This window comes from Xyrauchen texanus, chromosome 45 (assembly GCF_025860055.1).
Source record: "Xyrauchen texanus isolate HMW12.3.18 chromosome 45, RBS_HiC_50CHRs, whole genome shotgun sequence".
Taxonomy (NCBI): Eukaryota; Metazoa; Chordata; class Actinopteri; order Cypriniformes; family Catostomidae; genus Xyrauchen; species Xyrauchen texanus.
The window spans coordinates 8,098,985-8,117,020 of record NC_068320.1 but is presented as its reverse complement, the minus strand read 5'-3'; the positions used below and the strand labels follow the sequence as shown (position 1 = coordinate 8,117,020).

General features: G+C 42.5%; 1 protein-coding gene across 1 annotated transcript in view; it reads left to right on the top strand.

The window, feature by feature from the left end:
• The window catches only part of LOC127637423 (thyrotropin-releasing hormone-degrading ectoenzyme-like), a 162,296-nt gene that overhangs the window by 92,371 nt on the left and 51,889 nt on the right, over nt 1-18,036 (top strand). The window contains exons 7-10 of the mRNA XM_052118465.1: nt 3,057-3,194; nt 4,323-4,388; nt 12,590-12,655; nt 13,909-14,096. Of these exons, the coding sequence (XP_051974425.1) occupies nt 3,057-3,194; nt 4,323-4,388; nt 12,590-12,655; nt 13,909-14,096 (458 nt within the window). The remainder of the gene's footprint in view (nt 1-3,056; nt 3,195-4,322; nt 4,389-12,589; nt 12,656-13,908; nt 14,097-18,036) is intronic.

Genomic DNA, 18,036 nt, shown 5'->3' with positions numbered 1-18,036 from the left:
TGATCTTTACTGTTAACTAGCAGTTGTGGAGACTGCTCTTGTAAGTCAATAACTGTGAGTTTTATCTTAAGCTAGCATGCATATTATTTTGAGCCGGTGGTCATGACTCACACCTGATGTGCCCTTGACTGAAGACAGTGTACACTAAGGGCAGAGTGCTCTGGGGCAGTGTATGCTAAAAACAGCCTATACAGTTGAAGACAGAAATGTAGTGCTTTAAGGTGCTGTAAGGTATATAAAAAATGTTCCTACTCCCCGAAAGATATTTCTGAAATAAGTGTTTGTGACGGCTCTAGACTCTGTAAACTGCAAAAAAAAAGGGCGCTATTTTGCTGCTGTTGTTTCTAACAATCATTTCTGCATGATGTCAGCCTCAATAAAGCTTATTTGGTATCATTGGAGTGCATGGTTTTGGAAAGAGGAGGCATGGCTAATTCAACAGCTCAGTCTCGTGGTAATAGAAAGGCTAAAATCGCTTACAGCACCGTGTGTACCTTGAGAAAGCAAACGGGGAACATTTCCATGCATCTCAATGGCAGTTGCTGATACATGGAAGAGTGAGTTCACCATCAAAACTTGGCTGGTGAATATATTTGAACAAGGAAATCTTGCCTGTTACACTTGTTAAAAAGACTAGTATGACTCTATGAACTGTAAATTGACAGCTGTTGAATAAGAATAACGATAAATAAGCACCTTCGTTCCATGTCAGGGCTGGACTGGTAATCTGGCATACATAGCATATTCCCGGTGGGCCGACACTCTTTGGGGCCAATCAGTGGAGGACTGGCCTTCGGGAGAACCGAGGGGTCCGGTGGGTCGGCCGCGAAACGGGCAGAATGTTCCACGATAAGCTAAAACGAGCCAAAGCGTTATGCAGAACGGACCACAAAACGGCACCGCGATAAATATATCGCCGCAGAAAACGTTAAAAACTCTTGGGCCAGTTGCTATGTAAAATTCCGGGCCGAATTCTCTTCCCAGTCCAGCCCTGTTCCATGTGCACTGCACCTATGCACTTGAATGCATATTTCCATTTACATTTATGCATTTGGCAGACGCTTTTATCCAAAGCGACTTACAGTGCAGTTATTACAGGGACAATCCCCCCGGAGCAACCTGGAGTTAAGTCCCTTGCTCAAGGACACAATGGTGGTGGCCATGGGGATCAAACCAGCGACCTTCTGATTACCAGTTATGTGCTTTAGCCCATTACACCACCACCACTCCATATTTACACACTAACCTTCCCGTCCCGTATGTAGCAGTATTTCGTATCTCTCTCCTCAAAACACCTTGTTCATGGGGCATCAGTCTTGCAGAGAACACAATTTAGGAAACGTAATTTCTGGGAGGGATTACATCTTTCACATCTGGCGAGTGTTGATGGAAACTCTTCAATTGAATGCTGATCAGACAGCTGTAACATTTTTCCCTGCCACAATATGCATGTGATTGCTGCTTTAACAAAGGAAGGACTCTAAAACAGAACTGAAAACTAATGCAGTGTTTCCCTCTGCATAAACCTGCCAAAGTAGCCAGGGGTCTCTTCACCTGCTCATCACTCCTGGACTGTTGGTTTTCTTCCTCTTTCTCATGTTCATGATGTCATCTGGAGACTCTCAGAGAAGCTGGTTACTCATCAGGCATTGCTCCGAGGTGCTTTAAAGTGCTTGATGAGTTTGTATCTCTGGATCTTCACATACTTTCAGCTGCTTTTATAGTATGTGAAGATGTTGGATGTTAATAAGCAGGATCTAAATGAAGGATTATTGGATGTAAGTACCTTATTGAGTTCAGCACATATGGGCCAGATGGAAGCTCTTCTCAGTGCTCTCATTTTATAGTGCACGTTACGTGACACACATAAAATCAGCTCAACCTCACCAGCTGTTGTGTAACTCTTTCTTTTTTTGTGAGTCTACTTTATACCTCTCGTAATTTAATTAAGCTTCTTGAGTAGAACTTCAGAATATGGGATGGCAAGTGTTAAAATTGTGGTGCTTTGAAGACGCAGAATAAAATAAAAATGACCACTAACCCAGATTCCTTTTTGAAGTGTTTATGTACAATGTAATGCTATAACTGTTGCAATGTTTTTGAAAACAAGACTTAATGTGCCAATTTAGTTTTACAGTATATAGGTTATATATTGGATAGCTCTCCCAAACATGTAATCATATAATCACCCTCATATTGTTCCAAACCTTTATTTATTTATTCATTTGGAACACAAAAAGATGTTAGGCTGAATGACAACCTCAGTCACAATTTACATTTGCATACTTCCTAACATCTTATTTTGTGTTCCATAGAAGAAAGTCATACATTTGTTTAACCTGTGCATAATAGGTTCTGGTTTTGTTTGGTTTGTATGTGTGCTCACCTTATTATATTGACATAAAAAAACTATGAGAAGTTTAGTTTATCATTTGTATCTGGATTAATTTCTGTATGTTGTTTGTTAGAGCTCAGATCTGTTGATTTAAAATATCCTGTTCTCTTAGATTAATGTCTTAATTAGGATTTGTAATTACACTCACAAAGCTTTAATGTGCAAAATATTTTCATAATGGCTCTGAGAATAAAGGTGTATTAAAGCATTTACAGTATCAAACCAAAACTTAATTATAACAGATGATAGTTTATGTTAGTTATCCATATTTAAATAATACATTGATGAGCAAGTCATAAAATAATAAAATCTTAATGATGTTTCAGTTTAAAGTGCTATTATGAATATGGTCAGTCAGCACAGGGATTTTGCTGGAGGGCCCATTGTGAAGACATTTAGAATATGAACCTGCTGTTTAATGCTTTAATATATAATACATGTGATTCATATTTAATCCATTTTCATTTTTACATGTTTACAGATGAGTAAGACAGGAAAGCACTCTAAGATGCTCCAGAGAAAACCATGTACCCCCTCAGTTATAAGAGTTTAAAAACAAATAATGTCCAAGTTTCTCTCTCTCTCTCTCTCTCTCTCTCTCTCTCTCTCTCTCTTTCTCTCTCTCTCTCTCTCTCTCTCTCTCTCTCCATCTCTCTCACAGGAGAATCAGAGGTTTCTCACTGATGTTCTTCACGAGGTGATGTTATTGGATGGTTTGGCGAGTTCTCATCCAATCTCTCAACAAGTGTTTGAAGCCACAGACATCGACAGAGTGTTTGACTGGATCGCATATAAGAAGGCAAGAGCTTCTCTTATCATCTTAGTAAAAATGAATGCAAACTTTGATTACCTTCATGTGCTTTTGCTTGAATGAATAGGCCTGTACTTTAATTAAAGATACATATTTGTCTTTTTTTATTATGGCCATCCAATTGTAGAGAAAATAATTAATTTCCAAAACACTAAAAACCTTGATGAATTCACCAGTATATTTTTATTAATTTGCTTTCTATTTTACTTACTGTTTTCTTTCTCAGTTTTCAGTTTGTCTGATTGAATTGTGAATGAAATAGCACCGTTCAACCAATCTTAAGACACACAAGAATAATAGTTTAATTAAAAGCTTAGATGTAAAAAGCTTAAAAGCTTAGTTTTTTCAGCAAGTCCAGGGGAAGAAGCTGTTTCACTGAAAGATTGTGAGGTTTTGTGTCCTCAGGGACTCTAATGACTTAATAAACATTTAATCTCAGACTAACTTAATCTATTTAATGAGCTCTTTCTCACTAGAATGCACTTTCTATGACACCAGCACACAAATATATCACATGATAAGAAATATCTGAAAGCAATATAAAGGCATGGACACTTAAAGGGTTACTTCGCACCAAAATTAAAATTCTTATAATTTATTGATATTTTTAGGACTTTATTTCTTCAGCAAAACACTTTTGAAGATTTGTAGAAAAAGATCCAGGCTCAGCAGGTCCTTAGAATGTGAGAGGATGTGATTAGATATTTGTAGGTCAAAAAAGCGTAGATAGTCAGGATAATAGTAATTCATCCTATCTCCAGCGATGACATTAATATCTTCTAGAGTGAATCGATCACTAAGTGTGCGAAAACGAACAATATTTAAGCACTTTTTATAAAGGATCGCTTCCAGTCAGGCATTGATGAATGGCCTAATTTACCCGAGTGCTCCTGTGACGCAAGCGCATTGGCACGTTCCTTCGACTCGTTGTTTGTCTGTCATCCGTCAGTTCGTGTGTCATCGTGCTTATGTCATGGGATTGCTCAAGTAAATTCGACCATTCGTCAAAGCCTGACTGGAAGCTATAAAATGCTTAAATATCGTACTTTTTCTGCACATAAAGTGATCGATTCTAATAGCTCTGTTATTGAATCTGTGTTTATTGTGTGTGTGCAGGGAGCCGCTCTGATCCGTATGCTGGCTAATGTCATGGGACAGCCGCTGTTCCAGAGAGGACTCAATGTAAGTCAGTACTTGCTCACACAGACACTTTTACACTGTGTGTATGTTCACAGGTTTTCCTCCTTTTCTCCTAATGTGTTATGAATATGCTTTTAACGCTCTATGCAGGAATTATAGATTCCGCTACATAATTACACCTTTAACAGGATTGTGGCATCATATCAACAATACATTTCAATTTAATTCCTTGCTTGGACATTTTATTTATAAAGCTCTTTCTTCTCTTCATCCTGTAAGGAACGTTTTCAGGACAGCAGAATTTGTCACTGCTAAATCTCACCATTTAAAACTGGAATATTTTAACAAATGTTACATTTTCATGCTCTCTCGGGTTGTTCTGAGTGTCTCATGTGGTTTTGTTTCAAGCATTTGGGAGATTATTCATCCGTCTGAGTTTACATGCATTTCTTATCTTTAGAGCTGCGACAGCTCGTCACTGTGACATGTGCTGTTATCACGCTTGAGGTGAAAGACACAATTATACATGCTGTTAAATGTTCATTTCAGAGATACATTTCTTTTCAATCAGAAAAGATTCAAAATCATTCTCTAGTAACCTTCTGTTTTTTGATGGCTTTGTCAACCTGTAATAAACACAGTTTTGTTGTGTAGTTCCTATAATCTATTGTGCCTCTGTTATAGCTATTCTGATGAAACACATCAGTCGACTCAAACAGATTAATTAAAGCACATACTGTGTGTAGATGGTTTTGAGAGCTGCAGTATCAGCATGAAGACTTTAGCTAGGTTTACATCAAAATATTTTGAATTTAAGTGCACAAACCCCTTCCGCTGTACTCCCAATTTATTATTTCTCCTGATAAACTCACGATTATCCACATCCACACTTTGCTCGTGAGAATATATTAGACCTCCAGGTAGAGTTGTCACCCATCCTGTAAAATACAGGACCCTCCTCCCCCACCCACACCCACCTGTTTAAATATAAATATGGTGTTTAAAGGGAATCAATACTGTACACGATTTGTTCTGTAAGCTGGTCAGATGGCATCATGGGGAAATAGTTTCAGATCGTTAATTTAATGTTGATATCATTTTTTCACTATGTTTGGTAAGGGGTGGTCTGCAAAGTCCACACATTATGCTGAAACGTGCTAATACTGTGGAGGGTGTGATAAGGGGCCATTTGAAAAGTTCCCACATTGTGCTAAAACTGTGGATTTGTTTATTGATGTTCAGTAAGATGTACAAAATTACACAGATCCAACAATGTATGAATACAGCCATAAAGCAAGAAGTACAGGTTGAAGGAAAAATAAATAACTAAAATAAAGTTAATATTTTGATCCCCATCTGTCGCTCACTTCAACATTGTGTCGAATGAAATGACACTAGGGATACACTAGGGGACTTTGTTTATGGACTCGGTTACCTCTGAACTTGAGAAAAGGCCAATGAGAATTTGGCAGACAGAATTTGCATGTTCCTCTCCCAGACATACGGGTATAAAAGGAGGGAATCGTGCATCTGTTCATTCAGATTTCTTCTTTGGATCCGAGTGGTTGTGCGATCAGCGAGCTGAAATCACTACTGTTCCACTCACCTCTGTAGAGCGTCTGCTGTTGGATCTACGGCACATATCATCGACTTTCTCCTTCTCTGCACGGCAGTGCAGCTTTGCCCCCGGGCGCTTCGACAGCGCTACTAAAAGAGAATATTTTTCTTAAAAGAGTTTATTTATTTGGGGCGGCTGTGGCTCAGGTGGTAGAGCAGGTTGTCCACTAATCGCAGGGTTAGTGGTTTGATTACTGGCCCACACAACTCCACATGCCAAAGTGTCCTTGGGCAAGACACTGAACCCCAAGTTGCTCCCAATGGTAGGCTAGCGCCTGCCATCATTGGTGTGTGTGTGTGTGTGTGTGTGTGTGTGTGTGTGTGTGTGAGCGTGTATTTATCACTTTGTGGGGACCAAATGTCCCCATAAGGATAGTAAAACCCGAAATGTTTGACCTTGTGGGGACATTTTGTCAGTCCCCATGAGGAAAACAGCTTATAAATCATACTAAATGATGTTTTTTGAAAATGTAAAAATGCAGAATGTTTTCTGTGAGGGTTAGGTTTAGGGGTAGGGTTAGGTTTAGGGGATAGAATATAAAGTTTGTACAGTATAAAAACCATTATGTCTATGGAAAGTCCCCATAAAACATGGAAACGCAACGTGTGTGTGTGTGTGTGTGTGTGTGTGTGTGTGTGTGTGTGTGTGTGTGTGTGTGTGTGTGTGTGTGTGTGTGTGTGTGTGTGTGTGTGTGTGTGTGTGTGTGAATGGGTGAATGACTTCACAGTGTAAGGTTAAAAAAGCGCTATATAAGTGCAGACCATTTACCATTTATTTCTCTAAAAGAGCAAACACACAGCTGGCGTTGAACATCCTTTTCAGGACGCGTCTTTGTAATGATGCCCTTCCGCCCCTGCGTAGTTCCTGGATATGGTCGATTTCTCTCTGCTCCTGACAGTCATAAACACAGCCTCATGTGTCTGGGCCACGATCAAACTGAGGCGGCATATGTGGATGGTTCATATTCTCACTGCGAGAACTTAACCATGGCAATGTTGCGGTTGCGGCTTTCACTCTTAAAGAGGAACGCCACTCCAGCCGCCCCCCGCATCGCTCCTTCACACGGGATTGAGGATGACACTGCTGGTGATGGAGGCGATTTGGGGATGGCAGCAGGCTCCCAGCAGCCCTCACAGCTAGACGATTGGTTCCTCGGGTCTGAGCACCCAGTCCCTTTCTTCCCAGAGGTGCATGATGAGCTGACGAGGTCGTGGAGGGCACCTTTCACTCGCCTCGAGACCCACAATTGCTGGCCCCCGAATGGCCAGTTCCAACGAGTCTAGAGGACGCCTACATGGGACCTCCTCCTCAGTCACTAACTTGTCCCCTGCCGGGTGCGCGGAGCACGGTAAGTGCTTCGATCCTTCTCTCAGCACCAAAACCCCAGGACACGCTTTTGCCTCCCGAAACGGCAAGACCTGCTCCGCCTCGCTGAGAAGCCTCGCCAGGTACATCAAAAGTGATCGTCCCCCTAGTGCCCCTCGCACGGAGCTTGGACGCATGGCTTTCACTTCCCAACCCTTCGCGCTGGTTGGCCAGGACCATCTAACTCGGCTACGTGATTAAGTTCGCCAGGCTCCCGTCCCCTTTTGGCTGCACCTGCTTTACCTCAGTGCACGGCGAAGATGCCAACACCCTATGTGCGGATATCGTGACTCTTTTACTCAAAGACGTGATAGAGCCTGTCCCTCCAGCCTAGATGAAGAAGGGTTTCTACAGCCCCTACTTAATCGTACCCAAGAAAGGCGGCAGCTTACGATCGATCTTGGACTTGCAAGTTTTCAAGGTTCGCAGCAGTAGACCTGAAGGACGCGTACTTCCTCGTCTCTATCTTGCCCCAACACCGACCTTTCCTATGGTTCGCGTTTGACGGCCAGGCGTACCAGTACAAGGTCCTCCCCTTCAGCATGTCCTGTACCCTTGCGTCTTCACGAAGGTCACAGAGGCAGCCCTTTCCTCGCTAAGGGAAGTGGCTCATCCTAGCCCACTCTCGAGATTCACTGTGCACCCACAGGGACCAGGTGCTCGGGCACCTCAGCCGTCTAGGGCTTCAGGTCAACTGGGAAAAGAGCAAGCTTGCCCCAGTTCAGAGCATCTCTTTTCTAGGCATGGAGTTAACAGTTAGTGCTTAAATGCCTCACCTTATTCAAGCCAGCCACAGCGGTTCCTCTAAAACAATTCTAGAGGCTCCTGGGGCATATGGCATCCTCTGCGGTGGTCGTGATACTGGGGTTGATGCATATGAGTGCCACCATATCCCGGGAAACCTCAACACAGCAGCGGATGCGCTGTTGCGACAGGGCACGCTCAGCAAAGCAGTTCAGCAAAGCACAGGTAGACCTTTTCGCTTCCCAAAATACCTCCCATTGCCCGCTCTGGTACTCCCTAGCGGAGGCTCCCCTTGGGATAGATGCGCTGGCACACAGCTGGCCCCGGGGGCTATGCAAGTACGCATTTCCCCCATTGAGCCTACTTGCACGGGTGCTGTGCAAGGTCAGGGAGGATGAGGATCAAGTCACTCTACTCCACACAGACTTGGTTCTCGGATCTCACGCTCCTCGTGACAGCCCCTCCCTGGCAAATTCCCCTGAGGAAGGACCTTCATTCTCAGGGACGGGGCACCCTCTGGCATTCGTGCCCAGACCTCTGGAACCTCAACATCTGGCCCCTGGACAGGACACGGAAGATCAAAGTGGCCTACCACCTGCTGTCGTAGACACAATCAGCCAAGCCAGAGCCCCTTCTACCAGGCAACTTTACGTCCTGAAGAGGTGCTTGTTCGCAAATTGGTGTTCTTCCCGATCTGAACACCCGCAGAGAAGCTGTGAAGGATGTGGTAAGGGACTGTCTGAATACATTTCTTGGTATTATTCATCTTCAATGTAGTATTATTGACCGGTACATATCACCCAACAGGGGCAGCATCTTACCCTAGTGGGGTACCAGAAACTCTGCTGGCAGATTGTGAGGACCCAATTTTATGTCCAGCTGTGGATTTAACACTTCCGAATGTCCACGGCTATGTTGGAAGAAATATGTGTCAAGATCTTTTGTTTAGCCAGTCACATAAAGCTATCGCACATTCATAACACATGATCAAAACCTCATCGTTTGGCAAATAAAGGTTACCATCACATTAATGCACATTTTACTGCAAAACCCTCATCATAGCGCATTACATTTTAAGCGCATTTTGAGAGTTTATTCCCATGTCAAGTGTTTCCATTCATTTCTTATACACTTTTTCAAAATGTGCTTAAACATAGTTGGATGGAAACCCAGCCTCCATTGTGCCTTTTATTTATATTCACATTTGCATTTATACTGTAAATCCAGCAGAAGTGTTTTTTAAAGCTCTTCCTCTGTCACATCTGTCAGCTTACACTGTGTGAGTATAAGGGGACATATTAAAATGGATGATGTCTTTTATAACAGAATAGTGGGAGTCATAAATGTGTGTGAATGGGTTTGAAAGCTCATGCTGCTGGCTGGAGGTGAAGCCGTAGTGATAAAGTACTTTTGTCTCATTTATACACACTGACCATCACTTTCAAACACACTTTCTTTTGTATCATGTATTGAAATGAAAGAAATATTCATTTCTGCTGGAAATGTTAAATGGTTGACCTATGAATATCATAGGAGGAGCGCACTCTTGCCCTGGAGAAATAAACTTCATCTTCATTGTCTGTATGTGATTTGGAGCTGCAGGAAGCTTCTTCTGTGGATTCACTGCTACAGAGTTGTGTTTCTCAGAGTCCAGCAGGTTCTTGTCAGCCTGTGAGATCCCTGCAGCTTTTGTGGGCCAGTAATTTTTTGTCAACACAAATGAAATGGCTAGATACCGCCTTCATTCAATTTCCAGACTGTCTGAAAGATAGAGTCTTGTTTTTCCTTCTTTCTCTTCTTATTTGGTTCTCTAGCATATTCCTCTGTTTTGGTTTGTTTGCCTCAATATCATTGTGTGGCTGCTTCTGTTTCATTTCTTTTCTCTCTTATTGAAATCTGATCCAAAACATAGTGTGCTGCATTTTAAAGCAGAATCCTAGCTGAAATTAAACCTCAAGTGACTGATATTGAACAATTTACTTAGTCAGCATCTCTGCATGCCACACAAATAAATGCTCCTTATGAAAACCATAAGAGAGATGCAACTCACGTTTCATTTCCATAGAGGTTGATGTTAGCTAACAATGGGATAATCTACAAAGCATAAAAAAAAAATTGCGAACGCATGTTCACACAACTCAATTTGCTAGATCTGGCTTTCAGGGTGGATAATCGGATGTTTGCGCAGTTTGATTTGGTGGATCTGGTCATCAGGGTAGATAATCGGCTTGCTCACTGCTATTTATATCAGCCTATTCCTGTCAACTGTGATACAGTTCATCCACCGCCTGCTCTCCTCAGCATTTAACTGATTTGGTCAAGAGGTGGGGCCGGTGGTCACCAGAGGAGAAACATCATTGCCTGCTTCAAGTCTCTGCCTGTACTGCGGGCGGCCAGGTCACACTGCTGCCAACTGCCCGGTAAAAGCTAACACTCATCAGTAGGTTATGGGTTACTGGCAAGTGCTACTCCTGTCACCAATTCCCCTGGTCTGCGTACTCTTTGTCGGCCCAGTTGCAATGTAGGTCCACTACTTATGAGTGTTCCGCAATGGTGGATTCGGAAGCTGAAAACCACTTCTTGGACATCAATACATTGTGCTCTCCCCACCATCAATTTGGAAGACCCTATCGCCACCAGCAATACTCAGTGATACCTCCCTTGCTTCCGTAACACACACTACCACACTGCTTACTCTTACCATCTCCGGCTTTTGAACTCTTGCAGGGGCGATTGTCTTTACGAAATTTGACCTGCACAATGCTTACCACCTAGTGCGCATGTGGGAGGGGGATGAGTGGAAGACGGCTTTCCTCACTCCCACAGGCCATTTTAAATACTTGGTCATCCTTTAAGAACATAAAACCTGATGCATGTTCTCATATTTTTGCTATGACTCGAGAGAGAAAAAGTTAGAAATTGTATTGGTTTTAGTCAGATCCAGCAGGATGGTGATGTAAATCTGGCTTCGCTCCAGATCAAATCCCAGACTCTCTGAGAGCTCAACAAAGCAGATAGTGAGATTGATATCAGCTGGTCTGCATTATGGTTTGGAGTCTCAATGCAATTTGTTAAAATCTCAACATGATGTCTGTTCATGTTTGAGCAAATTCCCCATTTGAGTTACAATTGATGAAGCAAGAAGCAAAGGCCAAAATAATTGCCTTGTATAGCAATAGTGATTCACACAGGAACCAATGAAGTTTGTGTGTAATTTCTCCTTTTTCTCCTTTTCCTTATATGAAAGTCAAGATATATAGGGAAAAACAAATTATATTTCAGTATGTTTCTCACACCAAGCTATTGTATGGCTTTAGAAGACTTGGACAATAGAGCACAAAATATATATGTATACTTTATTTATGGCACTTTTATTGTAATTTTTTTGCCTTGGAGTTTGACAGCCAGTAGTCACTGTCTACTTTTGTTACATGGATATGAATATTCTGCTAAAAATCTTAATTTGTTTTTCAAAAGAAAGTCATTCAGATTTGGAGTAATAAAAGATGACTTTCTTATTGAACTGTTCCTCTTAGACACCTTCAAAAGGAGGAAACTCATTTCACTCATGCCCATTGTACATAAGTATACATCAGTGTTTATTCAGAATGGTGATGGTCTGTGTTGTATCTTATCAACATGAGCTTCTCACTCCATCGGTAGAAAGTGGATTACAGTTGACTGCTTTATTGCTTACGGTCACTCAAAAGTTATCGAGGAATCTCATAACTTGGAACATGTAAATACTATGGTATATGAATATGGTAAATATACAATACTTACTGTCATCTTTTAGGGGCGGCTGTGGCTCAGTTGGTAGAGCGGGTCGGCCACTAATCGCAAGAATCCCGGCCCACACGACTTCACATGCCGAAGTGTCCTTGGGCAAGACACTGAACCCCAAGTTGCTCCCAATGGCAGGCTAGCACCTTGCATGGCAGCTCTACCGCCATTGGTGTATGAATGTGTGTATGAATGGGTGAATATGTAACAGTGTAAAGTGCTTTGAATACCGTTAAGGTTAAAAAGGTGCTATATAAGTGCAGACCATTTACAATACCATACAAATTATTTTTTAGTCAGAGTTTTAGTTGCTGTAGTGTATTTTCATATTAATTTGATGAAATTGAAGGGGTTTTGTTTCATGTGTTTTTTACCATATTTTATGTCACACTGTTTTCTATTGAAAAAAACTATAGTAAAATACTGTAACATGTTTGTATCGGACTCAATGTGTGACACACTGAAGCAGCATCAAGTTGGTCATTATAATAAGCCTCTAATTGGCCTCCTTCTGGTCCTCCTTGAACTGACTGTCAATCACACCCAATCAGCTGCTGCAAATTTGCATATATTCAACTTTGAATTGAGATGATTAGTAATGTTATTGTTTGAGTTTATTCAGCGCCCAGGTTAACTATTCCTGAGCAGTTTTCAAAAGCCTGTTTTTTTATTTATTTTCCAATGCTTGAACTTTACAATTAAATGCGTTGTTTGTGTCTCTGTCTCTTTGAAGGATTACTTGATGACACACATGTACGGGAATGCGGCGAGAGACGACTTGTGGAACAAACTGTCTGAGGTGAGATTTGACACATACAGCTCTTATTGTGCTCACTATCATCTGTGTGTAAGACCTTTATTCTCAGAAGGGCATCATCACTGGGGTCAGTGAGTGAAACTGTTTGTGTACAACCTACTTAAAATCCCTCAGTGCAACCTGGAGCACACACACATTTAAACCCTGCAATGTATATAGGTTAGAGGTCATTATATAACTGAACATAAACACCATGGATTAATTCCAACTGACATCAACACATAAAGGTTTTGTGTTAATACTGCATCATTAAAGAGTTTGATTTGGCTGCTGGTTGTCTTTGATTGTTTGCTACAAGATGAGCTTTCCAAAGTCACATGACTCTCAGCAAGTCTCTCAAAATGTATTTATGAGATTATTACTTTGTAATGGAGTAGCAGGACATTTAGCTGCTCTTAGCATCATATTAAGTGTTTTGTCATTCACATCACTCTCTGTAATGCCAGCTGATGCGCCTCATTGTCTCTTTCAGAAGAGAAAGGATTTAAAGTTAAATGTATTTGATGTGGTCTTATCAGGAGTCCTGCATCCTCTCAGTGACTGTGTCTGTGTGTGTGCACACGTGACACAAAAGTGTGCGACAGCCAATCATCTAACGAATACTGATATTCATTAGGTGATGGGCTGTCGTTACTTATTCATGAAATCTAATTTACTGCAATAATCTGCCAGTGCTTAATGCCCACAAAGCCCTTTGTCAAACTCACGACCCATCGCTGGAACAGCCTTCACTTCCTTTAATTATTTCTGCCAGTGCAAAGATACATCAGCTACTTGAAAGCCGTCCTACAGAAAAATATTCATAATGTAGGAACATTAACTGCATCATCAGCCTCTGCAGAGCCTCTTGTTCTGTATTCACACACAAACAACGCGTGAGTCATCAACAGATGAGAGAAGTCCACCATTGTTGTGTTTCATGTGTGGTTTTGTGAAATATGCTGGATTTTATAATGTTTGCTCAACAAAGCTGAAATATGTGATGATTACATTTTGCCTCCATTAGTAAATGTGTGAGAGTTTGAGATCTGGTTTTCTATAAAGTGTTTGTTCTGTAGAGAGAACACAAACATTCAGAGTCTGAAAGCGTTCACAGGACCAACAACACAACTCTCTTCCAATGAAAATATTTACACACAATTCCTCTACTGTGAGCAATAAAGATGCTCTACATGCTGATATGAAGACAGTGATACATGTGTATGATGTTTTGATGTGTGATGTTTGTGTCACAGGTCATGCAGAGGGAGGGGAAGGATATCAACATCACAGTGCTCATGGACCGCTGGACTCTGCAGATGGGATATCCTGTCGTCACCATCAACAAGAACGACAGCCTTGACAACATCGTCTTCATCTCCCAAGAGCACTTTGTCTATGACACCGATGCCAAGATCCGCCATCCTGAGCTGTTCAACAAAAGGTAGAGTACCATATCTCAAATGTGTTGCTTGTGACATGAAAAGAACACACTATCAGTCATTTGACCATCTGACATGTCTTCCCTCATGACTGGCAGCTCATGTAATTGGAGAAAATCAAGCCTATTAAAAGACCGTCTCTTTCAGAGTCTGACCACTGTGATGGCGAATTGTGTATAAAGCCACACAGTCAGTCATTCTCCTCCCAGAATGCTCTGATGTTTCCTTTGATCAGGTCAAACTTAAGACAGAAACAGACAGTACAGAGAGTTCAGCAGCTCAATAGATGGAAGAAGAAACCGTTTTTATTAAAAATAAGATTAGACTATGAGTTTAAATGTAACCTTTTCTCTTAATGCACGCTGTAATAAATAAATAAAATAAAAAATAATTCTTACCTTACACTTAACAGCAGATGCACTGAAGACAGATTATATCACAGCAGGTGCAATGAAGGTCAGATTATATATTATTAAACACATAAAGTGGGGTTTAGATGTTTATAATGACTGCTTATGATAGATAAGATGCGAACGTGCTTGCCGGCTATACGCGCCTAAAGGTTCTAAAAGCCCAGCCCTTTCCCAGCACTGGAAGTGGTTAGAATGAGTGATGAACGGAATGGGAGAAGGCTTTAGTGGTATACTCTTTGACATTAGAAATCATGGCTTCATCAATACTCCAACAGTAACGATTATTTGAGCAGCTGGTTCATTGTGACAACTGCTTCAGTCCCTCTTTTGCTGGTAAACAGACGCTTTAGTCCCTCTTTTGCTGGTAGCAGGAATGCAGATCACACCGGTTTGATCATACGTGTGAAAGGGTTAAGCATAGTAGAAACTGTAAAGAGTAACACAAACCTGGTCATACAAATGAGAATTCTCTTGTTCACTCACACAGCTCCAAAGTGAGCATTTCATTTTTTGTTATTAGCAACTAATGCTAACCCTTCACCATGCTGTCTGCCACCCGTCTGGGTTGTCACAGAAAACTGCATCTGTCACTGGCAGATAGATTAGTTTAATTCTTTCTTAGTGTGATCTGAATAATTCAACAGCTCCTTTGATCCATTTTAGTTTTGTTTTGGATCAGACGCCGCTATCTGGCATCACAAGAATTGCATTTTTCTGTTTCACTTTGAGTGTATAGTGAGCGTGTTATTTAGCATTGTTGTCCTTTTTAAACCTTGAAGGTACAGTTTTGTAAATTGGAAACAATACCATTGACAAATGCCTGAAATTTGATGACATCAGCAAAAACTCCTGAGCTTGTAAGATCTATTTGTTATACTCTCATTGTGAGTTTTTGACAGAAGGTGGTCCAAAGTTTAATAATTTAGAGAGAAGTAGAACATAACAATAGTGCTAGTGAGATTAACGCATTAATAACCACATATTTATCGTTTGCAGATGCAGATAACAGTTATAACAGTCCTTGAATTCTCATTCCCTATCTGTCACTCACTCAATGTTGTCTCAATGTAGTGACACTAGTCGCTCTTGGGAGCCCCAAACACCTCTGATCTTTGAGAAAAGGCCAATGGGAACTGGCGAGTGGAATTTGCATGCCACTCCCCGGACTTACGGGTATAAAAGGAGCTGTCTCGCAACCAAGTGATTTTATCTTTGGAGCCGAGAGGTGTTGAGCAGCGAGTTCCACTGCAGATCCATTCACCTCACAATGGGAAGCGTATGCCGTTGGATAAATACGGCACATTTCAGCTGCTTTCTCCCCCTTCTGCGCGATTGATGCTGAGAACGCACCTGGGTGCTTTGACAGCTGAAAGAGTATATATTCTTTCACAATAGAGTATATTTCCTTCTTAAAGAGTGCGCACCGATGGAGAGCGTCTTTTTCAAATCAAATCACTTTTATTGTCACACGACCATATACACAAGTGCAACAGTAGGTGAAAGTTTTGTGTGCAGTTCCGAAAAACATATACCAGAGACATATACCAATTTACGAGACCTATACCAATTTACAATAAACAACAGATTTACTCAACACAATTTACATGTCAAATGTACACATAATAAATAAAAAGTGTATATATATATATATATATATATATATATATATATATATATATATATATATATATATATGCTGTTGTTCTATTGTGGAGAATATAATTATGACAGTCCAGTGTGAGATAATAGATTAATAAAGTGCAGTGCTAGTATATATTGGTCATGAGAGATCAAGTGTTCAGAAGTCTGATTGCTTGGGGGAAGAAACTGACATGTAATTGGCTGGTGCGTGTCCTGATGCTGCGATACCGCCTGCCTTATGGTAGCAGTGAGAACAGCCCATGACTCGGGTGGCTGGAGTCTCTGATGATCCTCCAAGCTTTTTTCACACACCGCCTGTTATAGATGTCCTGGAGGGAGGGAAGCTTATCTCCGATGATGTTTCTGGCAGTTCGCACCACCCTTTGCAGGTCTTTGTGGTTGTGGGTGGCGCTATTGCCGTACCAGGTGTTGATGCAGCCAGTCAGGATGCTCTCTTTTTAAAGATGCCATTCCGTCTATATGTAGTTCCTGGATGTGGTCACTATCTCTCTGCTTCTGATGGCCACGAGCGCTATGTCACGTGTCTGAGCCATAGTCACGTTGAGGCAGCGTTCGTGGATGGTTTGTGTTCTCACTGCGAGAACATGACCATGGAAACTTTCTGCTCCCCGCCCCGGGCCTTCTACCTACGGGTACAAGGCCGGGTCGGTTAGCACTGGGGGTGATTTGGGGACCCCAATGGGAGTGCTTCTGCCAGGTAATCCCCCACGAACCTCCCATTCCCAATTATGCTCGTTTGCCCCAGTCGAGTTCTGGGATGAGATAGAATACTTGCCTCAGGGCGAGTTTAATGTCTCTTTCGGAGCTCATGAGCAGAATGAGCGCTTGATCGCAGCATCAGAGAGCGGGTTGGTGCAGTCGGATGCTGGGGACTCGACTGGGCTTCCACCTTCGGGTGTGGCTGTCCAGTCTGAGGCTGATGTGGAGCTGACCGCCATGCTTGCCTGGGCTGCTACAAGTGTTCAATTCATCCTGCCCGGCAAGGTTCACGGTTCCACACCCGATCTGCTCCAACCGAGGGTGTCCTCCTGCAGCTGCAACTCTGCCGTAGCCCGAGCCAACCGCTCTACCCTGGCGTAGGTTCCCCTACCAGAAGCTGATGACCCCTTCTCACGGTCCGGCGCTAAGAGCCCCAGGATGGCCCCCAAGCGCCCCTGAGACGCATAAGCCAGGGAGGAAGAGGCCCACTGGAACCCCAGAGCTGATATCAAGACCACTCTGTCCCCCGGTGGAGGGCCGGGAGGAGAATCCTGTGATCTGTTTTGTTTTTGCCGTACGGCCAAGGGGCTGCGGTACCACATTTAAAAAAAAATTGTGGTTTTCTTACTCCCTGGGTTGTGACCCAGCTGCAGCAGACACACCCATGCCCAGGCGGTTGTGACGAATCACAAGGACGGTCTCCCTTCTCTCCTGTCACTGACTGGTCCTATGGTGGGTATGCGGAGCAAGGTTAGTGCTTCAATGTTCCCTCTCAGCACTGCCACAAGCTCGGGACGCGAGGCTTCTCGATGTGGTGTCTTCTACTCCGCCCCACCACGAGGCCCCACCCACAGTTATGTCAGACACATTTGTCCCCTTGGTGCCCCTTGACCATCCAACTCAGCTATGCGATTCAGTTCACCAGGTGCTTGCCCGGGTTTAACGGCGTCTGCTTCACCTCAGTGAAGGGCGAGAATGCCGCTGCCCTGCGTGCCGAAATTGTGACCCTTCTGCAGAAAGACACAATAGAGCCTGTCCCTCAAGCCAAGATGAAGAAATGGTTCTACAGCCCCTAATTCATCGTGCTAAAGAAAGGCAATGGTTTGTGGCCAATCTTGGACCTGCGAGTACTGAACCGGGCCTAGCACAGACTCCCATTCAAGATGCT